This window comes from Mus musculus, chromosome 2, assembly GCF_000001635.26.
Source record: "Mus musculus strain C57BL/6J chromosome 2, GRCm38.p6 C57BL/6J".
Taxonomy (NCBI): Eukaryota; Metazoa; Chordata; class Mammalia; order Rodentia; family Muridae; genus Mus; species Mus musculus.
In genome coordinates this window covers 38,783,868-38,810,791 of record NC_000068.7, presented here as the reverse complement: position 1 = coordinate 38,810,791, position 26,924 = coordinate 38,783,868, and the positions used below count along the sequence as shown (strand labels likewise).

The 26,924-nt window shown below is 39.4% G+C and overlaps 1 protein-coding gene across 4 annotated transcripts in view; it reads left to right on the top strand.

Moving 5' to 3' along the window:
* Nr6a1 (nuclear receptor subfamily 6, group A, member 1) overlaps positions 1–26,924 on the top strand; it is a 203,093-nt gene that overhangs the window by 115,670 nt on the left and 60,499 nt on the right. For 2 of the 4 annotated variants that reach the window (NM_001159549.1, NM_001159548.1), the window contains exon 1: positions 26,277–26,399. The exons of the other annotated variants lie outside the window; for them this stretch is intronic. In NM_001159549.1, coding sequence (NP_001153021.1) covers positions 26,384–26,399 — 16 coding nt within the window. In that variant the 5' untranslated portion in view covers positions 26,277–26,383. Of the gene's footprint in view, positions 1–26,276; positions 26,400–26,924 lie in introns of those variants that run through there. 4 annotated transcript variants of the gene reach the window in all.

The following is a 26,924-nucleotide window of genomic DNA, read 5'->3' as shown; positions in this document are numbered from 1 at the left end:
TCTCACTGCTCTATTCTCTTTGACTCCTGCTGCCCCTCTGCTTAAACCTCTGCTTGCAGTCTTCCAGTACAGTGTTGCTTTGGTTTTCCAGCCTGGACTCAAGATCCCCTTCCCAAAATACTTTCCCTAAATTACTTCAAAGTTTCTAAAAATTGCTGCACTTTATTTGTTTGTTTGTTTGTTTGTTTGTTTATTTATTGTTTTTGCTGCACTTTAAAAAAAAACAAACAACTTGGGCCGGACATGGTGGCTCACGCCTTTAATCCCAGCACTTGGGAGGCAGAGGCAGGCGGATTTCTGAGTTTGAGGCCAGCCTGATCTACAAAGTGAGTTCCAGGACAGCTAGGGCTATACAGAGAAACCCTGTCTCTGAAAACCAAATGAATGAATGAATGAATGAATGAATGAATGAATGAATGAAAACTTATCAACTGGGCAGTGGTGTTGTGATACCTTTAATCATAGAACTCAGGAGGCACAGGTGGGCAGATCTGTCTTGAGGTCAAGCCAGCGTGGGCTATAAATAAAGTTCAGGAGAGCCAGGAATACACACAGAAAACCCTATCTGGATAAAAACAAAGCAAACAAACAACAACAAGGAAAGAAAGAAAGGAAGAAAGAAAGAAAAAAGAAAAGGGGAAAGAGGGGAAAAAGAAAATTTTGATTCTTGGAGAATTTCATACGTATATACAATGTATTTTAATATATCTACCCCTGCAACTTCTCTAGACTCAACTAAATTTTATTATTTTTGAGTAAGTGTATTCCTAAGTATCCTATGATAATATAACCCACCTGAGATTTCAGGAATCATAAAGTAAAATGATCTTATTTTTATTTAAAATAATGTGCTAAGGCTGTAGCTAAGTGCCAGAGTGATTATTTAGTATATCTGAAGCCCCTAGATTTGTTCTGCTCTGCCCTCCAAAATTTTTCTCTTTAGTTTTTTTAAAGTTATTTTATGAAATATTAGATATCATTATGTCATTTTCAAATAAAATATATTTTAGCGACTTTATCTTCTCACCTCTATTACCTGAGTCCTCTCTTGTATCTTCTTCCACCAAGAGTTTCTCATACATAGTGTGCGTTTACACATGTATTTATTCATGTGTGCACACAGTACATAAAAAAAGATCGGATGTTTTATGTATCAATAATATTGCCAGCACTTTTTTGCTTGCTTGCTTTTTGAGACGAGGTTTCTCTGTGTAGCCCTGGCCATCCTGGAACTCACTCTGTAAACCAGGGTGGACTCCACTCAGGGATCTACCTGCCTCTGCCTCTGGAGTTCTGGAATTAAAGTGTACCACCAACACCCAGCTACCAGTACCTTTTAAGAAGTCTCTAGAATTTTTCTGTGTAATCCTTTGATAGTTTGCCCTGTGCCTTTGGTCTAGAATCTCATATGCCTCATGCTAAGTGATTCTTACCTTACTTGGTTTTCAGGACTCAGCTTAAACATGGCTGCTAGAGAATAGAGGCTAATGGCCTCTGCTTCCCGCACTGATGACTAATTCTGATAATTTATCTCTGAGACTTTGAACAAAGGAACAGATTTGTTTAGGCTTATACCACATCTGTAAAATGCTTGACATGTTGTCCAGCTCCCAGGGTTGCTGGGAGTGAGTTAAAGCTTGCATATAAGGTACTTAACAAGGTACAGAATACTCGGAGTGCTTCACAAATGTCAGCATTCTGTTGTTTCTGTATAGCTCTGCTTCTCTCTCTCTCTCTCTCCCTCCCTCCCTCCCTCCCCCCCCTCTCCCCCTCCCCCTTCCCCTCCTCTCCCCCTTCTCTCCCTCTCCCCCTCCCCCTTCCCCTCCTCTCCCCCCTCTCTCCCCCTCACCCTCCCCTCTCTCTCCCTCTCTCCCTCTCTCCCTCCCCTCTCTCTCCCTCTCTCATGTGTAAGTACACTGTAGCTGTCTTTAGACACTCCAGAAGAGGGCATCAGATCTCGTTCTGGATGGTTGTGAGCCACCATGTGGTTGCTGGGATTTGAACTCAGGACCTTTGGGAGAGTAGTCAGTGCTCTTAACCTCTGAGCCATCTCTCCAGCCCTAGCTCTGCTTCTTTAACACACACTTTCCTTCTCTAATAGTATGAGTTCTAGAACCAAGAATTGTTGGATTTTAAATTTGCCCTGTCACAAATGTTATAAGTGCTCATTTAATTTACTTACTGTTACCAGTCTTCTAGCATTTCCTACTTGCTTTTGGGACACTTGTACACTTACAGCTCCGTTTTAGAGGCTTAACCTCTGTTTGGTTTGGTTTGGTTTTAAGACAGAGTTTCTCTGTGTAGCTCTGGCTGTCCTGGAACTCACTCTGTAGACCAGGCTGGGCTCAAACTCAGAGATCCATCTGCCTCTGCCTCCCGAGTATTGGGATTAAAGGTATGCTTGGTTAAGTGGGAGTTAACCTCTTAAAGATAATGAGAATATTCATTCTTGTGTCTTGAATAATGTTTTGGATGTGGGTATGGTGACATATTTTAGGGCTTTCACACACCTTACCTTATTTGAGCCTCCCAGGATCTGATGGAGTGGACAGAATGATAGCTAACTGGCTGCCTAGGCAAAAGGGGTAGGTTTCAATGCCAACCATGTTCTCTAGGTTAAGTCCTCCATTCACATTATTTATTCCATTTTAGTTGTTATTTCTACCCAGAAAGGTGTTGCTTATTACTCTATTTTGAAACAGAAGAAGCTCAGTCTCAGAAAGGTTAGGCAACAGAGCCAAGTTCAACCAGCCCATGAACTTTAAAGCCTGAACATAATGCACAAAGCGACTATTTTCTTCACATCAAATTTTCATAGCTAGATACTAGATTTTGTGGTATTCTGTTTAACCAATAATTTTGTTCTTTGAGGAATCTCATTCCCTCGTGTCCTGAAGAAGCTATTGACCCAGTGCTGTCTGGTTCCGGGAGTGAACTTTCATACAAGTACTATAGGAACAATTAATCATAGATTTCTTAGTATCTGTGTTTTGGAGACTGCCAAGAGTGAGTAGGTGTGCTACTCTACTAAGCCCTATGTAGTAGAGTTTGTTGCAGGGCTCTCAAAGTTCTATGAGTTTTTACTCTACTTCCTTTGCAGGTAACCAACCCCCACCCCACCCCCCTTTTTGGTGTTTCAAGACAGGGTTTCTCTGTATAGCCCTGGCTATCCTAGAACTCACTCTGTAGACCAGGCTGACCTCGAACTCAGAAATCCGCCTGGCTCTGCCTCCCAAATGTTGGGATTAAAGGCCTGCGCCACCACTGCTTGGTCAAACTATCATTCTTAAACAACCTGTGTTGTATTGAAAGGAGCCTGAGAATTTTGGAATCAGGGGAGCTAGAGTTCTTTTTATGAGAGATTAGATACTTTTTGGAAACAGACAAACCTGATTTAAGAAAGACACTGTGTTAGAGTTCTCTAGAATAATCAAAAGTTGGGCTGCAGAGATTGCTGATAAAGAAATTTTTAATCCTGATCCGGAGTTTCTACCCTACCTTTGACCATTTATTTAGCTTCCAGATAAAAGACACACAAGTCTCTGATCTTTAACCACTGTTTGCCAGAACACATGTTTTCTAGTACTCCCCAAAGCCCTACTCCTTTCTACTGGATCAGCCTTGCTCTTGATGTAGGGAAACAAAAACAATTGAGCAATTCCATCCCCTGCATCAATTAACCTCTCCTCTTTTACATAGGGCTTAGTAGAGTAGACAGCTCTGAAACTGTGCACTCTTACATTTCTACTCTATCATTTTCTGTTTATTGATGCTACCATTTCTGGGTAGGGTGAAATAAAAAGCAGATTGGTACTGAAAGTGGCAGGTATATTACTTTTAACAGGATTGTCTCACCAACAGCTTCACATAACATATAATTATTTTTCTTTGAAACTGCTAACTTTGAAAGACATTGAAGTAAATTAGGCCTTTTCTCAGTTATTAGTATTAAGTGGATAGATATGAGGCTGAACAATTTTATAGTCTTTCTGTCACCTCTCTAGCTTATCAGTGTGTCCTTAGCTCCTAACGGTGCAAATTGCTTGGTGGTAGGTACTCAGTGTTTGAATGAATGCAGTTGTGTGTGCTCAATAGGACACTTCCTTACTGGTCCCATATATCTAAATCAGTGTTAGAGATACTGAAATGGTCTTCTGTTTGTTTGTCTCACTGGCTAGCTCTGCTGGCCTAGACCCACCTTTCAAGTGCTGCAATTAAAGGTGTGTGCCACCATACCTGGCAAATTAAATGACTTCAGAAGAGATCACACATGTACTTGAGCACATGTCTTCCCCCCATCCCCCGCGAGTGCACACACATACACACGCGCATCCACACCACACCACACCACACACACACATTTTAAAAAACTAAAGTTACATTGAAAGAGAAAGAGAGATTCTCTATCAAATAGCCTTTCCATCGTGTGTCAGTTAGGAATAACATGTTATAAGTTTAGGGAGGTCTCACAGGCAGTTTTACAATCGTCTACATCCAAACTTGTGTCTGAACTCATTCAGTAGTCAGGTGTTGTGGCACATGCCTCTAATTCCAGCACTGGGAGGCAGAGGTAAGTGGACTAGTGAGTTTGCAGCCAGCTAGGAGCTACAAAGTTAGATCTTGGTGGGTAGGGGTGGGGAGCTGCTAGACTTGTGTGGGATGGAGTTTCCCATTTAGTGATGGCCAGTGCCATAGGAACGACAGTGGGCTTCAGAAAAGATTCTTGGCCCCAATCTGTGTAAAATGTGTGCATCTGACAGCTGGTCTATCATTCTATTTTTAAACATAATCTGTGGGATTACAGGGCTGTTTCATTTCTTTTAAAGCTATTCTGCATAAGAACAAACTGTTACAATGGTTTTTTTCTTTGTAGTGATTTAGTGATTTAATATGTAGAGTAAAAAGAAAAAAAATCACTACTTTTTAATCACTGTGATCCCTTTATCCAAATATTTTATCGTAAAGATAATTTTCAATGTTGACCATATTTATTCCTATTCAATATAAATGCTAAAGTGCAGAAAAACAGAGATAGGAATATTTTTTATCAACTATGTCATTAATCTTCATTTTTCTCTGTAGGTAAGGGGAAATACAACAGACCTTCATTATAAGACATTTAAAGCTGATTCCTAACAATATCCACAGAGCACCCATCACTTTTCGTTGAAGAGCATTCTGTCCTAGGGACTGATGCTGGTCCATTTACTTTATGCCTCATAAGGATCAGGAAAGGCAAGAGGTGGTGGCCCCAATTTTATAGGGGAAAACTGAGACATTGAGCAATTTAATAACTTGGCCAAATATTAGAAGCATCAAGCAGTAGAGCCACACTACAGAGGACCTGTCTCACCACAGAGTCTACTCTCTTTTCCCTTATCACAGGCAGCCTCTGCTGCTTTTCAGAAGCAGCTGATTAAGGGGACTGGAATGGATAAGTGTTGGAAGATTAGTGACTCTAACAGCATCTTAAGTTTTAATTCTAGGTATTGTAAAATAGAATTCATATCTAACAGTGTTCATTGTAATTTTGATCTGGAATCATCATTTTCAAATTCTGTTATTTTGATATATGTATTAAAAACTTGGAAAACATGGTTTTCTTCTTTTGTCCTGTAAAGAATTAGCATTTAAAATGTTCATTTGTGCCAGGCAGTGGTGGCACACATCTTTAATCCTAGCACTCGGGAGGCAAAGGCAGGTGTATCTATGAGTCAAGGCCAGCCTGGCTTACATAATAAGTTCTAGGACAGCTAGTGCTACATGGTGAAATGCTGATTTGGAAAAAAAAGTAAGAAAAGAAAGGAGGGAGGGAGAGAAGAAAGAATAGAAAAATGCTTATTTGGCAAAGATTCTTGCTTGTTGTTCCCAGAGCATTTACAGTGTTAAAGAGGAAAAGTCAGAGCCACTGGAGCTTATTAATTCCTACCTTGTGCCAGTGACGTATTTTAGAAAACCCTTGCAAGTAACTTAAAGCATGTATGATTTTGTTCTTTTAATTGAGATGAATAGAAGGCATAATTACAGTATTTATCCATGTTGTACAAGTGACATTGTTTTAGGTAGAAGAGGAAACATTCTGTGTTCCAAGGCAGTGGAGGTTATTAGAAGTAAAGGGACAGGCCAGGCGTGGTGGTGCATGCACGCCTTTAATCCCAGCACTTGTGAGGCAGAGGCAGGTGGATTTCTGAGTTCAAGGCCAGCCTGGTAGCACAGCCAGGGCTACACAGAGAAACTCTGTCTCAGGGGAAAAAAAAAAAAGAAGAAGAAGAAGAAGAAGAAGAAGAAGAAGAGGAGGAGGAGGAGGAGGAGGAGGAGGAGGAGGAGGAGGAGGAGGAGGAGGAGGAGGAGGAGGAGGAGGAGGAGGAGGAGGAAGAGGAAGAGGAAGAGGAAGAGGAAGAAGAAGTAGTAGTAGTAGTAGTAGTAGTAGTAGTAGTAGTAGTAGTAAAAAAGGGACAGCATGGAGGGTCTGGGAACTTTGGAACTGGCCTTGAGAAAGGAGACAGTACTCTAAACTTAGTCAAGCTCCAGCTATTCAGACATCTGACTCACTTTTTGTTGTTGTTTGGTTTTTGGTTTTTTTGTGTGTGCCTGATTTGTCACTAATTACACCTTCTTAAGAAATTCTTCTGAATTCATGGTCTTAAATGAATTCATTTTTTTTAAGATTTTATTTATTTTATGTATGTGAGTACGCTGTAGCTGTACAGATGGTTGTGAGCCTTCATTTGGTTGTAGGGAATTGAATTTTTAGGACCTTCGGTCGACTCCATTTGCTCTGGTCTCCTCCACCCGCTCAGTCCCTGCTTGCTTTGGCCCTAAGATTTATTTATTATTATACATAAGTACACTGTAGCTGCCTTCAGACACACCAGACGAGGGCGTCAGATCCCATTACAGATGGTTATGAGCCACCATGTGGTTGCTGGGAATTGAACTCAGGACCTTTGGAAGAGCAGTCAGTGCTCTTACCCGCTGAGCCATCTCTCCAGCCCTGAATTCACTTTTAAGTGATCAGGATTTTTGACAGATGGCAAGATAACTCAATGAGCTTGCTGCCAAGCCTGATTACGTGAATTCCATCCCTAGGAATCCACATAGTGGAAGGAGAGAGATGACTCCACCTAGTTGTCCTCTGACCTCTGTACATGTGCCAGCACACACACAAAGGGTGGTGGGGGGGTAAATGTAATTAAGCATTTTTGAATGCTTTTAAGCTACACGAATTATGGCATTTTACCAGTGATGTAATTCTAACAGTAATAATATTTAAATAACTTACTGTCACATTTTGTTGCAGGTAAATACCTTCTAGTTATATAGCAAGTTCTACTTGGCCCATTTAATGTGGTTAAAATGGAATTTAATTAGGCTAATAGTAAATGGTTCTCATTTCACTTCCAATCATTCTACAAGTTCCAGCCTGTGATTGTAGGTAGGCTCTGTACCACAGGTTTAAAAAAAAAAAAAAAAAAGTGGAGCTGGAAAGATGACTCAGTGGTGTTAAGAGCACTCACTGCTCTTCCAGAGGTCCTGAGTTCATTTCCCAGCAACCACATGGTGGCTCACAACCATCTGTAATGGGATCCAATGCCTTCTTCTGGTGTGGCTGAAGACACAGTGTACTCATATGAATAAAATAAATCTTTAAAAAAAAAAAACAGTAGATGCCTTTGGACTGATAAACAAATGGATCAATATGATATATTTTTTAAAAATGTATAAATAATTTCTCTTTTCAACTGTAACCAGTGATGGCAAGAAGGACTGTTAATGAAGGATCCTGAAAAGCCTCCAAAGAGGAAAAATGGAGACCAAAGGCCTCTTTGGCCTGTCTTTGACTTGATTTGTCACTTGTAACAGAAGTGTATACCAGATGATGTACTGGCTTCTTAACACTGAATATAATGTCCAAGACATTTACATTTAGTACATTATGACTACTGTATTTTCTGTTGCTTTCCTTTAAAGAAAGAAAGAAAAAGAAATTTAGTTTAGAAAAAGCCGGGCTTGGTTGTTCATGGATTTAATCCTAGCATTCAGGAGACAGGCATGCTATGTCTGTGAGTTCAAGGACAGCTTGATCTACAGAGTTTCAGACCAACCAGAGCTACATATGCCATGTCTATAAATGCATGAGTAAATCAATCAATCAATTAATCAATCTCTCTCTTTTCGATTTATTTATTTGTGTACTATATATGAGTACACTGTATGTCTTTGGACATACTAGAAGAGTGCATCAGATCCCTTTAGAGATGGTAGTGAGTCACCATGTGGTTGCTGGGAATTGAACTCAGGACCTCTGGAAGAGCAGTCAATGCTCTTAAGTGCTGAACCATCTCTTCAACCCCAAATATCACTTTCTCATTTGCAAACATGGAATATAAATTACTTATCATAGGTACCCTCTAGTCATTAACATGATAGCCGCTGGAGTTGGGTTTGGTTCTTATCTCAGTCTACTACATTCTTGTACTAAACATTGTACACCTCTCACAACTCAGCTTAATTTGCAGAAGTAAACAATCATAGTTTTTGTCTTATAAACCTTATGCTGAATCTTATATCCAGCCCAACACTTAGCATTCTTGAATTGCTCAACAAATCTCATATTCCTCCAAAAGCATTTTCTGGATAGATTGTTTCTGTACTTATGCCATGTACATAGTGATCATCTCTTATAAGGATAGCTTTCGAATAACCCTTTGTCCACAGACTCAGGATTATCACTGGGGGAGCCTTCTACTCTTTAACAGCTGGCCTGAGTGATATGGACATAAAGAAGATAAACTGGATTTAGTTTATCCATTATATTTTTGTACTTTATTTGAGCATTAGATCATTGTGAATTCTAAATAAAACTCAACCCTAGATGTGTTTATTAGTCTTGTTTGTTTTTTCAGGGAAGCTGAATTAATAGGATGGATGAGTGGATGGGTAGTTGGGTGGATGATTTATCATACTACGTTGGTTTATATGACCATGGAGACTAACAAATTAAAAAAGTACAGTGAGTATTAGCAGACTGGGAACCCATCCTACAGTTAAAGTCTGAAGGCTTTCAGGACAGATAGCCCTGGGAGCTAATGTTCTAGTTTGAATCCAAAGTCAAGTGTTGTGTGATAGAGGGAAAATGTTTGAGAGAGACTACTGCTGCTGGTATTGTTCAATTCAGGCCTGCAACTGATTGAGGCCTATTCACACTATGGGTCCCCAAATATCTAGGAATTTTATGACCCAAATAGATGCATATGTATATGCAATACAAATAGATTTTATGATATAAACTCTAGATTTAATGAAGATATTTGCAGTATTAACCATTTTTATTTTATTTTATTGTGTTGGTGTTTGAACCTTGTACTTCATACATACTAAGTAAGCTCCAGCCCTAGATGATTATTTTGTGCTGTTTAGTGATAGTGTATAATATACCTGTGGCTTTGCCACTCTTGTCACATATGTCATCTCAACTGATCATCTTAATATCTCCTATAAGGTTATCAGAGTACAGATACAACTTCACTTATGCAAAGTATCCTCAGCTCTGGACACTTGGAGACTTGCTGGAGATTATGAAGATAGCAAGCAGAGCTGCGGTTTGCATGTGGTCTTCTAACTCCAGCCCCTGGCACTTGTTGCTTGCCTATATCCTCTTTGTCCTTGAGGAAACCTTGAAATAGTCTTGTGACCTTTCTTCTTGTATCCAGTATTCTACTCAAAACCATTTCAGGATAGAAAGGTAATCAGTAATTTATGGACAGAATATAAGGATTTTGTTTTCAGATGTCTTTAATGATACTCTGAGGTTGGCGTGGAGTGGGGGGAGTCTAAGCAATAAAAGAGTAATGTCAAGCAGTAGTAATTAGAGTAAAACAGAAGAGTTGTGCCTCAGCTTTCTAGTGCTCTAGGCTGCTGTTTCCGGAGGCTGTGACGAGGGAGGGCACTAGTGAAATGTAATTGAACTGGAACAAAACCTAGGGCACAGAACAAGCTGTAGAAGCTCATCAGTGCTGAGGCTCCAGCCTCAAGGTTTGATGAAAACAGTCTTTGGTGTGTGAGAAGAGTTTTGTTTTATAGACCAAGAGATCTGTTTTCTTGATTCCATTTTTTGTTTGTTTGTTTGTTTGTTTGTTTGTTTTTAAAGATGTTATCTATTATATAAAGTACACTGTAGCTGTCTTCAGGCACACTAGGAGAGGGCATCAGATCTTATTACAGATGGTTGTGAGCTACCATGTGGTTGCTGGGATTTGAACTCAGGATCTCTGGAAGAGCAATCAGTGCTCTTAACCTCTGAGCCATTTCTATAGCCCTGATTCCAGGTTGCTTTTTTTTTTTTTTTTTTTTTTTAAAGGGAATCATACCAATGGACTTGTGAGGATAGTTCTGGAATACCTCCCATTCCAGCATTCAGCCCCTTGGGCATCACCAGGGATTATGGGAGAAAGGATGATTAATTAATGTGAAAATAATTGGAGTAGCTAAATATTACCCATTTATAGAAGGAATTAAAAGAAGTCTTATCAGTACCCAGTATAGTATATAAGAATGGACAGGAAGGTGAGAAGATAGTAACGTGAAGCTGTCGGGATGCTTTGCTGACCTTGACTGTAATCCAACTGCTGCTACCATATACAGGGAAATTGCTACATCCCTTGAAAAAATAGAAAATTTGTCATTTGTTGGGTAGAAAAATCTTCATGAGGGGTAAATTAAGTGAAGTCTCCCCTATGACCCACAGTGTCCTTGAGGTCTCTTACTGTTATCACCAATATGGCACAGTAGTTAATTGTCCCTTAGTTCTTAAAAACTCATGTCCCAAAGGTTCATATTAGCTGTTAGATCTTCAACACTTACTAAGTTCTTTGAAACTAAGCTTATCTCTAAAATGGAGGTGATAAATTTCTAGTCTTCCTAAGAGATTATGATGAGATGCTATACATAAAGCACTTAATATGGCACCAGGGACAACGTAAGGAATCCAGTAAGAATAGAAGAAATTTGGGAGAGAGAAAAGACACATACTTCTTTATGTACAGAAGTATAAAACTTGATAAATTACATTTTCTACAAGCCAGTCATCAGTGTTAGCCATTCTTCAACCCTGATAGAAGCAGAGATAAATGGTTTTCTCCTTAATAACCTATATTATAGCCGGGCGTGGTGGTGCACGCCTTTAATCCCAGCACTCGGGAGGCAGAGGCAGGCAGATTTCAGAGTTTGAGGCCAGCCTGGTCTACAAAGTGAGTTCCAGGACAGCCAGGGCTATACAGAGAAATCCTGTCTCGAAAAAAAAACAAAAAAACAAAACAAAAAAACAAACAAACAAAAAAGAACCTATAGTATAGCTGATACAGATCTAGAATGATTAAACTAGGCTTTCTTTATTTCATGCTCATAGTAAGACAGAATATGAGGATTTTAAGTAATTGAAGTCATAAAGTATGGATTGTTTCTCTATACCCTATGTAAGGAATGCTTTTTCTTTCTTTATGGCTCTACCCTACCTGCCTCTTTCCTTCACCTCCTCACATACCCTGAGGTATGGAAGGAGTGGAAGTGGAGTGGAACTGGGGGGTGAAAGGCATTTATATCTGAAGTCAGAAAGCAGAGCGGAATGAATCCTGATATTCATCTGTCTCACTGGAATGGCACCACCCACACTTAGGACAATCCTCCCTCTTTTTAAAACTTTTCTGGAAGCCCTCATAGATAAATCCAGAGGTGTGTTTCCATGGTAAGTCCGGTTAAGATGACAGTGAAAGCCAGGCATGGTGGCTTTAATCCCAGTATTCAGGAGGCAGAGGTGGGAGGATCTCTTGAGATAAAGAATAGCCAGCCTGGTATACACACAGGAAAAATCCTGTCTCTAAAAGGCAAAAACAAACAAACAAAAAAACCTTAAAAAATATTTTTAGATTGATTTATTTTATGCCCATGACTGCTTTGCCCACTTGTATGTGTGTATACCAAGTACCCCTCCTGGAAAGGAAGGGGGTCAGATCCCCTCGGACCTGAAAACTGCCATGTGTGTGCTAGGAGCTGACCTGAGGCCCTTTGTAAGAGCAACAAGTGAGCCAACTCTCCAGCCCACGGCTGAGACATCTTAACTGTAGATATTTGCATTTTTTAGACCTATAATTCCATCATCTGCTTTGAACTAGTGATATCTCTCTCTCTTTTTTCTTTTTGTATTATTTGTTTTGTTTGGTTTTTTTTTTCCTTTTTTTGTTTTGTTTTTGTTTGTTTGTTTGTTTGTTTGTTTAGTTGGTTTTTTCGAGACAGGGTTTCTCTGTGTAGTCCTGGCTGTCCTGGAACTCACTCTGTAGACCAGGCTGGCTTCAAACTCAGAAATCCGCCTGCCTCTGCCTCCCAAGTGCTGGGATTAAAGGTGTGCACCACCACTGCCTGGCTTTTTCCTTTGTTTTTGAGACAAGGTTTTTCTGTGTAGCCCTGGCTGATCTGGACCTATACCAGGCTGGCCTCAAACTTAATTCACCTGTCTCTGCTTTCCCAGTGCTGTGATTAAAGATGTGCACCACCACTGCATGACCTAGTGGTTTCTTTTTGCTCTCCTTACTACCTTGCTCTGCTAATGTGAAGCTGAGCTTGAACATTTGTGGTCATGGCTTGGGGGATGATTTAGTGGGTCAAGTATTTGTGAGTTCAGATACTCTATGAAAGTCAGCACTTACGAAATCTAGGCCTGCCATGTATATAATGTAATCCCTGGCTGAATATCAGCGAAAGGAAGAACACGGTCTCACTGGCCAGCCAGTCCAACTAAAACAGCAATCTCAAGGTCCAGTGAAAAGTTTTGTTTTGTTTTTTGAGACAGGTTCTTTGTCTGTAGCCTTGTCTGCTGTCCTAGTACTCTTTATGTAGACCGATTGCCTATGGGATTGTAGGCGTGGTATGTATATATGTATGTGTATATATATTCATGCTAGTAAGACTGTTTTTAAAACAATGGTGATAGTATTGAGAACTAAATCCCAACTTACACATGTGTCTATGTAGTTCATGCCTGTATAGCTCTTCTATCATGTGTACCCCACACCCACAGATACATATAAATATCTATGGTAGATCAAGGGGTTTGCCCCTTTCATTCTTTTTTTTTTTTTTTTTTTTTTGTAGCAAAAAATGGAAAAGTAGATTCAAGTGTAAATGGACTCTCTAGTCTCTTTGGTTAGGGATCCAGGAATTTTTGCTGCTAGTAAGATTCAATTTAATATAGGTATACCACATATATTATGGCTAATAGTATATATGTATGTGGATGTTAGTCTCATTTTTCCATTACAGTGCCAGTACACAGTGTTAGGTGCTGTTAGGTCTAAGTTTCTGTTGTATGGTCTCAGAGAAACTAGGGTCTGTTCTACAGCGCAGTTGTTACCATGCTTTGTCGAGTTTGCCTTTGTGATCTGATCATGACTTTCCATTCTTCAATTTGAGTTCTGCATTTTGAAGCTTCGCTTATGTGGGAAATGCTGCCCTCTGCTGGTAGGCTGAAGAACACCCACAACAGTGTGAGTAAGTTGATCACTGGGACCTGGCAAAGTTATGGAGTCATAAGTACTTTTTTTTTTTTTTTTTTTTTTTTTTTTAGTATCCATGACCTGATCCCAAGACTTATTCATTTGAAAATTATTCAGTAGGCATTAGAAAACCCCCAAGCAGAACACAGAAATTGCAACATTGAAAGATCTATCTCATATAGTATAGGGCTAACCTCTTATTCACAAACTGAGTTGTTAGAAGTAGAGATGAGAGCTGGAGAGATGGCTAAATGGTTAAGAGCAGGACCTTCTGCTCTTCTGAAGGTCCTGAGTTCAAATCCCAGCAACCATATGGTGGCTCACAACCATCTGTAATGAGATCTGATGCCCTCTCCTCGTGTGCCTGAAGACAGCTACAGTGAACGTACATATAACAGTAAATAAATCTTTTAAAAATTTTTTTCATAAAAAATAGAAATGAATTCCTTGGATATTATTACTGTTAGTGAAGAGTTGGGGAAAGGGACTACCCAAATGACTGACAGCCCAGCTAAAGTCTAGAATGAGAGTGTGTAAGGAGACTGGACAATGTGTGGTAGTCTGGTTTCTTACCTCATTTCCTCATCTTGGCTATTCCTCTAAAGTTGTGTCATTGTTATGCATTCATCTTTGAGAGAAAGAGCGAATACTTCTGTAAGAAGTAATGGGACTCTTGAGCTATGGGATACGTACAGTTTAGCTGCCAGAACTGTAAAACATATCCATTTTCTCCAAAGTAAAATAAAATAATCACACTATTTGCCAGTCTAATGAGTGGTTTATGGTTCCCTCTTATCGCCCCCCACCCCTGTGTGTGTGTGTGTGTGTGTGTGTGTGTTTGTGTGTGCGAGAGCGTGTGCGTGTGTGTGGTTACTGTAAGGTAAACCTAGGTGCCCTACCACTCAGCTACATTCCTAACTAGAGAAACAGTTGGTAAAAGCTGAAAGTGATTTTTTCATTGTATACACACTAATTTTTTAAAAAGAAATTTATTTATTTAGCTATTCTGGAACTCACTTTGTAGACCAGGCTGGCCTTGAACTCAGAAATCCTCCTGCCTTTGCCTCCCGAGTGCTGGGATTAAAGGAGTGCGCCACCACTGCCCAGCAAGAAATTTATTTTTAATTACATGTACGTGTATATTTGCGTGAAAGTGATGGGGCCCTGCGATGCCAGAAGAGATATCCTGGAGCTAGAGTTAAAAATGGCTGTGAGCCCTCTAATGTGTCTACTGAGAACCCAACTCAGGTCCTCGGGAAGAAGAACAAGTTCTCTTGAGCTACCCAGCCATCTTTACAGCCCTGACAAACCGATCTTTTGTAAGAGGTCTTTCCATGGACACATTCTTTGTCCATTAGTGGTTTTGTGTATCTTTTTCTTACTGACTTATAGGAACTCTTTATGTTTAATAAATAAGTCTACAAACATCTGTGTTTAAACCTATGTGCTTCTTGGAGGTTAGACATTAATAGAGGGGTAATTACAACTTGTTTTCCTCACTGGTACATGGAATTCATGTTATACTTTCTCCCACTTTCTTCTCATTCTTCCATACTTCAGTTTTTTGTGTGTAATTAGTTCTTTTATATATAAAAAAATTTCTATTTAATGAGTTAGCAAGATTTTTTTTTTTGAAAAATTGCCTCTCTAATCCCAGAAAGGTTAAAAATCAAAACAAGATGCCCATTTGTTCATGATTTTTTTTTTTTTTTTTTTTGGTAGACTTGGGAACAGGTCACCTTTTATCTCAGGAGCTCACTCACTGCTATTCTTTTACCAACAGTCTTTTCTGGATGACTGTGTTTCTGTTATCAGAATAGCACTTGTATGGTACGTTCACTTTAAAATATTTATGCACATCCTAACTTGTTCTCAGAACACTCCTGAGTTTTTGGCATTGTATGTTCTCCAAATTATGCAGGTGTAGAATTAGTATGCATGTAGAGATCTACATTATTGCCCTGAAAGAAGCCTGAGACTCCTTGTTTGAGTACTTCTCTAGAAGAAGTAGCTTTCCATTCTTTGAGCAAAAACTAAACCAAACAAATAAAAACCCTTACAATGATTTTGAAGGGTATTTTATGTGCTTAGTGGCAGAATAAAGAATGAGATGGTGGGATAATGAGAATTATGAAATGGTTGAAATATTGTATTGCTGCTGGCCTAGTATCCCTCTCTAGTCTGCAGCATGTAGTATCTATGGGATCAGTCATAATAATGATCTCTGAAGCTGTGTTAGTGTTTAATGCAATAGTACTTTACTTCCAGTTCTACGCCTTGTTCCCATTATTGGATGCTCAACTCCATGTGCCCTTTTCAGTTGCCTTTCCATGGTCTGTCAAGTTATGTCATCATGTTGCTCATTGTGTCTTTCACTGTAAAGCACATACCTAAAATGTTCCCAACTCATTTTATTTTTGTAAATAAATGTAGTGAATTTTCTTTTTAAAATAGGGACATTATGATGATATAATTGTATTCTTGATATTTTTTGTTTCATGCTTCATTCATCTGAAAAATCTTGATGTTACACAATTAAGGATCCAAGCTTCTCAGCTTTGCATTAACTTATCTGGGCAGAGATATTCAGCAAATCTAAGTGTCTTATTTGTGTGAGACTGAGTAAACAACATAAAGGGACAATGCCAAACTGAGTTCAAAATTATCTCATTACAGCCATGAGGGCATGTAAAATTGTAAAGAACCATCTTCTAGGAATAGGCTCACAAGGATTGCCTTAATGCATTGTTAAGGTCCATTGTAGAGCCCTTAAAAGTATCCAATAGAAAATCTCAGTGTAAGGGTCATTGAAACAAAGTTATGATGATTTTCTTTTTCAATCATTTGTATTAAGCTACAGAGCAAAGGGAATTTCTGCTTATACTGTTGGATTTTTGTCTCTATTAAAAAGAGGCTAAGGAAAAGTTTATTAAGATCTACTGTCCTCTCAACCTGTTGGACTTGTCTCATCTGGCTCCTGCTGACTTCATCTTTTATTCCACAAACCAGTCAATATCAGTTGCCTAGAGTCTGTCATTTGAACTGAATGAATCAAGTCGTTAGTCTGATTAGCCAGCCAGTGCTCTAAGGAGAATACCTGCAGGATAGGTATTGGGAGATATGTGAATGCTAATCTAATTCTTAGGAAGCTTTCTAATACAGAAAGCTCTCCATTTGGCTAGTTGAAACAAAAATTCTTAGCTATGTAGCTCCATGGCAGAGCACCTGCCTGACATGCATAAAGTTCCCTAGTTCTATCCCCAGTGTTAGAGGAAAGGTCTTAGCCCTGAAAGAGCCCAAAAGATTGTTTTTCTTTGCTCTTCTTCTTGGGAATTTCCTCAGCTTGGGTGGTTTTCTCTTATACATGCACAGATAATCTACAGCTAAAGACATGGAGAACCTATGCCAATCTCAGTTGTGCACTCAGTGTAGCCCTCTCCCTCTGGTCCAGTGCCCTGTGAACTCCTTTCCCCAGTTTTATTGACCTCCTTGACTTCTAGCTTCATATCTGTAACTCTGGGAAACTGATAGGCTACCTGGATGCTTTGTTTCTTTCTAGCCTAGAAAAACCTCTGACCCACTCTTTCTTAATCTTCTTAATACTGAGTTCCTGTAATACAGTTCCTCATGTTGTGGTGATCCACAACTGTACAGTTATTTTCACTGCTGCTTCATAACTCTGATTTTGCTACTGTTATGGATTATAATTTAATTTGGGGGGGGGGGATAGAGGTTTACCAAGGGAGTTGGGACCCACAGGTTTAGAACCACTGCTCTAAATAGTTAAGAAGAACACTCACAGATCCATTCACCATATTCTATTTGCCTCCCAGGAATCATCGTTCTTCATCTCCTGAAGTCTAGTACCTGGAACTGTTGCTTTATATACTCTGACAAGTACCATGGTTGTTTAGTTTATTCTATAACTCTAATTCAGCAAGAGGTATTGAAGTACACGTATGTGTATTTCATCTCCTGGGTGGGATAGGGTGGGGCTGATTAGGTCTCAAGTTGTCCAGGCTGACCTCAAACTCACTATGTAGCTGTGGATGACTTTAAACTTCAGATTCTCCTGCCTTTTTATCCCCCGAGTACTGGGATTACTGGCATAAAGCAGCAAATCCAGTTTTATGCAGTGCTAGGGGTCAAACCTAGAGCCTAGTGCATGCTAGGCAGGTGCTCTGTTGACAGAAATATGCCCAAGCCCTATACTTCTATATACTTGTATTTTGTTTATTACATTTTATTTTGAGGGTGTAGCATATATCTCACAATGTACATACGGGAGTCAAAGGACTATCCACCCTTGAGAAGCAGTTTCTTCTTCCATCATATGAGTCCAGGGATCAGATCATTAATCAGTGCACATCATTAATCGCAGTACCCGGGAGGCAGAAACAGACTATATAAAATATTAAAAGAACTATTTTTTGGAGAGAGGGGTCAAGGTTTGTGTAGCCCAAGCTGGCCTTGAAGCCATGGATGACCTTCAGCCCTTTATCCTCTTTCCTCCATCTCTGTGTTAGATAAGAGGTGTGAGCAGTTATGCCTGGTTTATGCAGTGCTTGGAAATCAAGCCTCCTAGGCAAACACTCTACAAATGGAGCTACATCTCCAGCCCCCTGCAATGATACCTTTTCTACTCCTGCATATACAAGCATTTCCATTAGTTATATATTCCTAGAAGTGTTTAGGTTGCTGGATTAAATAGTATGTGCATTTAAAATGGACTTGGTTTTAAGAAACAGTACGACAGATGATCTCTCAGTGTACCAGCTTATGTGATAACCTTTTAATAGAGGAGGCTAGACAGTGATCCTGAAAACTAGTTTTGACAGTGACCCATTACATAGGAGGATTTACCTTCCCAGTAGCATAAGAATTGTAAGTAGGTAATTTTTAAGGGCATGACCAAGCAGATTCATAGACTGATAAGAATTGCAACTGACTAACTCAGTTAAGAAACTCAAAGAAGGGAATAATCTATGAGATTATTTTGTATACTATCCAGTATGCACTCCTTTTCCTGTAACCCAGATTTTTTTTTTTTCTGAAGGACAAATCCTGCAGTAATGCTTGGGTTTTTTTTTTTTTTTTTCCTAAGGAGCATTATTAGGAAGAGATGCTTGGACAAGTTCAAGGAAAGAATTCCTGAAAGCCATTGGTCTTTCCTCACATCCTTTCACTGTTTGCCATACTGCTGTTGTCTTAAGGATTGCATAGATAATACCTTTGGTTCCAAAAGAAGGTTTGCTCCCAAGAGTCTATCTCTGAGAGATGGCACAGAGGAGGTAGTGTTCAAGTCACCAATGGAAGCCCAATATCTTTTATTTGATATCTAGTTTTGTTGTTGTTGTTGTTGTTTGGTTTTTCGAGACAGGGTTTCTCTGTATATCCCTGGCTGTCCTGGAACTCACTTTGTAGACCAGGCTGGCCTCGAACTCAGAAATCCACCATTGCCCTGCTTGTTTTTGAGACTGGTTTCTCTGTGTAACAGCCCTGACTATCCTGGATTTGCTTTGAAGACCAGGCTGATCTCAAACTTCTAGAGATCTACCTGCCTCTGCCTCCTGAATGTTTGGATTAAAGGTGTACACAACCATGCCAGGCCAGCCTTTGTTTTGTTTGTTTGTTTGTTTGTTTTAAAGATTTATTTATTTATCGTATGTATGTGAGTACATTGTAGTTCTCTTCAGACACACCAGAAGAGGGCATCTCATCCCCTTACAAGTGGTTGTGAGCCACCACGTGGTTGCTGGGAATTGAACTTAGGACCTTTGGAAGAGAACAGTCAGTTCTCTTAACCACTGAACCATCTCTCCAGCCCCAGCCTTTGTTTTTAATTCATTAAATACTCAGCTATATATGTAGATGCCAATACCACAGAGAGGATCTGCTCCCACCCCAGCTGAGACAGGTCATTCTTCTCTGAGCACACATTGTGTTTTGCCCCTCATCTCAGAAGTGTCCTTGTATCTCCTGCTGGCTTGATCTCTACAAGGAGGGGATCTTGACTTTCCAACCTATTGTTTGTCACAGAGTAGGGCTTGCTCAATGTTGACTTGCTTTAAATGTTGAACTCTTTGTCACTAATTCTGGAACAAGGGAAAGGAGGATGGTGTCCCCTTCCTTACCTCTAAGAGATGTGTGAACAAACATTCCAGTGGGCTTTGGGACAAAGATTCTGGTGGGAAAACTGACTCATTGTACTCAAGAACAAACAAAGTTTCTAGATTTGTGAGTGTAAAAGGATCTTAGTGACAGGATAGTATTTCCAACTAGGATGGCTGGATCCTAGTTTGGGGTTTTGGTTTTGGTTTTGATTTGTAAAGAAAGTGAATTTAAGGAAGACTAATAGATTAGAAAGAGCATAGTCCCAGATGGTCTCTCACAATAGCACTCTAACTTAATATTAGTTCAAAGAGGAAGGTTAGTTATGGTCTTTTTTGAAACACCCAGATAAAGTTAAAATAATCTCTTTAACCTTGCTAACTACAAAGTGGTGAGGGGCATTTCACCTTTTTATCATGCAGAGTGAGTAGTGCACTCAGAATTTGCTAGCACACTGTGAAAACTGGGTGTTGGGAGGGGTTCTGCTGGTATATCTTTGTGATGTAGATGAATGTGTCTTTCTGAATCTTATAGTTGTATAATTTTGTAGATGGAGGTTAGAGATTATCATCTTCACAGATTCAACTTTTGAGGAGAATACTCCCTGAGGATGTTGAATTGTTGTGTTCTCTATTCTTGCAATATTCTTATAATATCTTGATGATCAGTACCTAGGGCTGTTCCATAGTAATATTCTAACTCCAATTTTTTTTCATTTGTTGTCCTTTGTTCCATAGTTACTTTTCAGTTGTTGTGATAAAATATTATGACCCAAAGCAACTTGGGACAGAAAGGAATTATCTTAAGTTTGTAGATTAAAAGGAATTTAATCTTATAGTTTATAGTCTATTATTCAGCGAATCAGGACAGGAGCTGATGCAAAGGCTGTGGAGGAACGCTGCTTACTGGTTTTTTTCTCATTGCCTATGCAGCCTGCTTTCTTATACACTCAGGACAACCAGCCCACCAGTGGCTACCAGTATGCTGGGGCCTTCCACATTAATTACCAATCAAGAAAATGTACCACAGACTTGCCTACAGGCCAATTTAGTGGGACATTTTGTCAATTGAGAGTACCTCTTCCAAAATAACTATAGCTTACGCCATGTTAACGTAGAACTAGCCAGCACACATAGTGTAATGAAAAGACAGATTAAAGGCTTCTTTTCCTTACTTAGTAATTTTCAAGATGATATCTTCTCAAACACATCCAACCATTGATGATAGGAGAATTTTTCAGCATTTCTTTTCTGTCCTCACTCCTCCTCTCTTCCAGAACCCATGAAGGCTGGACAGAACCTTTTAGCTACCATGCCTAGTTTGTTTGGTACTACATATCAAATCCAGAAGCCTCATGCATATTAGGCAAGCACCGTACCAACTGAGCTATATCCCCACTCCTAGCATCATTAAGTCATAGATTTTTTTTTCCTTTTCTTTTTGGTGGTGCTGGCAAGTGAACTCAGTTTCATTCACTTGGCAAATATTCCACCACTGACTAATGCTCCTAACCCTAGCCTGAAGATTTAAACATTTGTGTTGCAGTTGATTATGTATTTAAAGATGCTTGAATTGTGCTACTCTTGGTTACTGATACCTCTTCACAGTGATTCTATCATTTTTGAGTAGGTAGAAAAGGTCAGAAGTTGGTGATATTCAGGGAGAAAGAAGGAATTGAGGAAGGAACCATAGGTTTCTGGCATAGGAGACTTGTTAATATCATTAATTGAGCAGAGCCCAGACAAAGAGCAAGTTTTAAAGAAAAGCTGTATTTGAGGGCGTAAGATGGTGTACCTTAGGTGAGGAAGCCCTGGAAACAGTTATCAGGACATGAGGCTCCAAGGAACAGTATTTGACTCCAGGACCCAGGAGAGGGCTTTATTGTTTTGTATTCTTGACTCAGATTTGAATTAAATATCTTGTTTGAAAAAATTTCATCTGTTTGCCAACTGGAACCAAGTCCTACTCCAAAAAACACTGGTAAGACTCAGTTGCTTTCTCTTTTGTTTTCTATTTTTGGTAAAGAGTAACTAATAGATGTTGTTGATAGTAGGATTACTATCTGGTCAGTTTAAAGTCTTCAACTTTATTACATAAATTTCCTCAGATAGAGGAAAGCTTTGCATGTGGATGTGGATACTTGCCTTAGAATTGGGACTGGGAGAACTGGTTTGGCTTTGCAGAAATGACCCGGGCAGATTGCTTGGTGATTGGTTATGTTCTTGAAGGGATTTTCTTTCCTTTTTCCTTGTTGCTGGATTCAGGACCAGCTACTCTTTACTTTTTTTGACTGACTTTTTGGTCTTGCACTACCTATGCAGTGGTCATCAAAAACATAAGCATAGTCTCAAATAGCTTGGAATCTAATGGGAGATCTATAATGTGTATGTTAGTCAAAAGGGCACCCATAATATATAGTAAATAGAAGATAATGGTAGGAAATCTTTTACTTTGAGAACTAGGTTTTCAGCAGAAAGTCTAATATCAAGTAAGTGTAAAAATAGAAAATGTGGGGCTGGTGAGATGGCTCAGTGGGTAAGAGCACCCGACTGTTCTTCAGAAGGTCCAGAGTTCAAATCCCAGCAACCACATGGTGGCTCACAACCATCTGTAACAAGAGCTGACGCCCTCTTCTGGAGTGTCTGAAGACAGCTACAGTGCACTTACATATAATAAATAAATAAATCTTTAAAAAAAAAAATAGAAAATGCTTATATAGCCAGGACCTAATATGTGAGTTCTCATAGCAACTGCCTTTACCTACTAAACCAGTTCATTTGTATTTCCATAATAATTTTCTTACCCAATTCTTTCATGGTATTCATAACACTATATTGTCACTTCTGTGTGTAGTGTATTTTCATTACCAGTGGGTTAGTTTTGAGCAGTGGAGAGGTGAGGCTGGAGTGTGAGCACCTTTAGAACAAAGGTCACATGCCACCATAGACAGCATAGTATCTTCCTATAGCAGAAAATGTGTGTTTATAGGATTGGATGAAAATCTCCAGCTTCTGGAGTGCTTTATTAGTCCTAATACCTAAGCTTACCTCAACTTTGAAACCATTAAAGCTCCTTTCCAGCTTGAGAAGTAGAACTTGGAGATCACTTCTGCTCACTCCCATTCTCTGGAGTCAGGAGCTTCCCTTTGCAGTCTCAGACAGTGTGAGCGTCATTTGATTCTGGTTTCATTATTCCTCTTTAGCTGAAGTAAACCCTTTTTTTTTTTGCCATGGGAGATGGTCTTTATCAAAGGTCTAATGCAGGAGTCTTTGGGCCTATATTTTCTCTTTTTATCTTTCAAGGTTAAAAAGTTTTAAAATATTTCTCTATATTTGAGTTTCTGAAATTACCAGATGTCTCTCTATATAAGTGGTCCCATGGCTTTTACTTTGTTTCAGATTTTCATCAAACGTTTCTTTAAAACAAGGCTGAAATGACTGCCATGACCCTGAGGCCACTGGAACTACACAGTCTTTTAATAACGCTAATGCACTAAACTTATATTAGTCTTGATACCACTTAAGGTTTAGAATATGTAGGCCTCTTTGAAAGCCTTTATTTGAATAAACAAACACGTGGGAAATGGCAGTAAGCATGGCATTTAAAGAGAGGTCTTACCTCTCCCCAAAGCCACATGATGTAATAGAGGAGTAAGAAGTTAGGATATTTGTTTTCCATTAGTTAGATGATATGCCTTGTTCTTTCTCTGGGTTTCGATCTCTCCATCTAAAAAAATGAAAATGTAAACAAGTATCTTATGGCTAGCTAAGGTTCCACCTACATTTGGACTCAAATGCAGTGCTGATAAGATTTAATCCAGCTATTCTTGTCTGGATTAGAAAGCTAATATTAGCAGATAAAAAATGTTTCCGACTCATTTTCTTCCCTCCCCCCTCTTCTTACTCACAAATTCCAGTATTAAAACAATCCTGAGTGATTTGTGTTCTCCGAAGTAGCTTTTCAGTAGTGTCCAGAGCCTTAGCTGATATCAGAGCTTATCTTTGACATTTTATAGGCAGTGAGGCACACGTTCACCTTTCTTTTGTTGCCTACCAGAAAATCCTGTAAAGTGTTCTCAAAAAGCTATGGAAATGAGAATATGGAGAGAGCTCTGGGATCCAAACTAAACCTTTCCTGTCTTAAAATAATTATGTTTTAAAGATAACTTTAAATTATAATTAAAATATAAAGTAAGTTTTGTTTTAAATTGTTTTTAGACTTATAGGTGTATCAAGAATTATTAGGAAGGCCAGGCATGGTGGCCTGTGCCTTTAATCCCCACCATTCTGCTCTACAAAATAAGTTAGTTCCAGGCCAACCAAGGCTACATAGTGAGATCCTGTTGGGGGTGGGGGGGCGGTATGCAGGGGAGGAGGAGCAGACCCCCAGGCAGTGTGCCTGTTTAGAATGTGCAGTGCTTTTGGTTTGATCCTCAGAATGCAACAGCAGCAGGGCAAGTTAAGCTCTCTGCTTCAATCTGCTCACCAGGAGCCAGGCTGTTTATCTTTTTCTCCTACTGTAGTTGTAGTACAGAGTGGAGTTTCCAGAACTCAGTTGTGCAAAGGTGTAAATTATGATAAGCCCAACTCCTTCAGGGAGCTAGAAACTGCTCTTTGAAAATAAGTGTTTCCAGTTGAATAGCTTTTGGTTAATGGCCATTTCCCTGTTTAGTTTTTGATCCACATCCTCCCCGACCTCTACTGTGCTGAGGATGGACTCTGGCTTGGTGCGTGCCAGATTATTCTGTCAATTAGTGACGTTCCCCAGGCTTCCTCATTCTACTTACTGCCACTTGAGTAAAATTAATCAAAAGCATCCTTAAGTTTGATAGATAGAAACTGATTCCCTCTCCCCGCCCCCCAAGCCAGAGACAGGGTTTCTCTGTGTAGCCCTGGCTGTCCTGGAATTAACTCTGTAGACCAGGCTGCCTCAAATTCAAAAGATCCACCTGCCTGTGCCTTTGGAGTGCTGAGATCAAAGGTGTGTGCCCTTACTGGCAAAGGAAAATCTTCTTAATTTCTTGTTTTATGGTGATGTGAAAACTAGTAATGTCAGTCTCTCTCTCTCTCTCTCTCTCCCTCTCTCTCTTTCTCTCTCTCTCTGTGTGTGTGTGTGTGTGTCTGTCTGTCTGTCTGTCTGTATGTGTCTGTGTCTCTTTGGGGGAGGTTGGTTGGTTAGATAAGGAGTGCAGTGGCAAATTTTTAGGTGAATTGAATCTTTTTCTTGTTTTCTAAATAATTGGTGTCTTGTTTCTTAGCCTTTCTTTGGGAGATAATCCTGATGTATACTATTGGTTAAGAAAGCCCTTAATGGTGATAGGCCTACTCACCCTTCAGTTACATGGCTAGTGGGTGACAAGTCCCACTAGTATGCAAGGAGAATTTTCTTTTCTTTTTTTTTTTTTCTTTTTCTTCCCTTTTCCTTTCCTTTCCTTTCCTTTCCTTTCCTTTCCTTTCCTTTCCTTTCCTTTTCTTTTCTTTTCTTTCTTCCAGTTGTTGGTTGGTTGGTTGGTTGGTTGGTTGGTTTTTAAGCTAAGCTGGAGAAAAGGGGAACTTTGTTAAGAGTGAATGCACATCATATATAAATATAAATATATATATATATGGCATTTATCCTTAGGAATTCAGTTCTATTCGACCTTCTCAGTGGAACATGCTTACCCCACCCCACTCTCACCCTTTGTGTGGTGCTGGGGATCAAAGTCAAGGCCTTTCATATAGGAGCGTTCCCTTCTGATGCTTGTCTGCTGATACATCAATGGACAGCTGAGTGTTTGACCAGGTGTCATTTGCATGTGACCCAGATTTCCTGCTTCTGCAAACCCTTTCTTACTCAGTGTTCAGGAATCAGGAAGGCTGTAGCAAGGTGCTTACTTAAGATCTTTGGCACTTGGGGAATGAAGCAAGAATCCTACTTTAAAAGATGTAGCCTTCCTTCGACTGGGGGCAGGAATTCTAACCTTTGGGTTTTCAAAAGGATTGTGAAGGCCTAGTTTCCTTTTCCCACATTCTTTCAAGTATGTATTATCTTGTATCCACCGGTCCAGAGACTGAAGAAAGGTAAGGGGACCCTGCCCAGAGGGCTTAGCAAAAAGAGTTTGCCTGTCCTTATTTATTATAACAACAAAAAACAGAGAACTCCAACTCCTAAAAAAAATTATCAAACCCCTTTTGCTTGCCCTGAATTGTCTTGCCTAAATTGTCAAAGCTTTTAGTTAGCACTAAATGTTTTAATCCAGAGTTTAGAAACATAGTGTAGCATAGGACTTAGGGTAAAGAAGAAAGAAAGAAAAGCCCTACATAGTAGAACCCTTTTAAATTTAGTTCTTCAAAAATGTCTTTGTTTTTTGTTGTGTTTTGTGTTGTGTCGTTTTTAGGATCTGCTTTAAACTAGAGGAGCATTTCACTTTAAATGTTCCTGTATTAGTTCTCAGGAAAGTGTGTGCGGCAGTATTGTTAACTGAGGAAAATAAGTCTATCAGTTCCACTCAGATAACCTTTGGTAATAAACGAACTCCATGCACACTGTGACCTTAGAGCCTGAACTTTGTAATCACATGACCGGCTTGTAAACTGACCTGTGAGGATGACGGTCGGCCGTAGTTCGGCTTAGAGAAAGAAATTGAGCAAGTGTGAGAAGGGTAGTCATCAAGCGGAGTTTACCCTGTAATCTCGGTTTCTTCATGGCTTCGGCAGAACTTCTCAGCAGACTTGGAGAAGCATGAAATGGAGACATGGGAAGGTAAAAGAACTGATTGCTTAACTCTGGGACCAGAAAGCTTAGAAACATTCCTGGAAGGTTTAGACATGATTCACAGACAACTGAGTTTTGTTTTGTTTTTTGTTTGTTTGTTTGTTTGTTTGATTGATTTTCTTGTTGTAACTTGGCAGAATTCAGTCAAGTTTTATTATAGGAACTGCCTGCAAATGTTGTGAGATACAGAAAAAAAACTATGGAAAACTGGTGGATTAATTAATTGTAGAAAGAGCAGGAAAGGGAGAGGTGATAGATTTGAGTTTAATATTGATTTGAAAAAATCTTAAGCTTCATATTTCAGTACACAGTAAATTCTATCTTTAAAAATTTGTTTATATTTTAAATTCTTTAATCCAGTTTACAATCTGTCAAAACCTTATTTAGTACTGATAATTATAGATAGGATTGGGGTCGTGAGGCCATTGATAAGGTAGCCTCATCCTCTTAGGGGACTTAAAGCTTTATGGTTTGGAGTATAAGACTAAGCCCTTACTAATTTCTTTTTAAGTG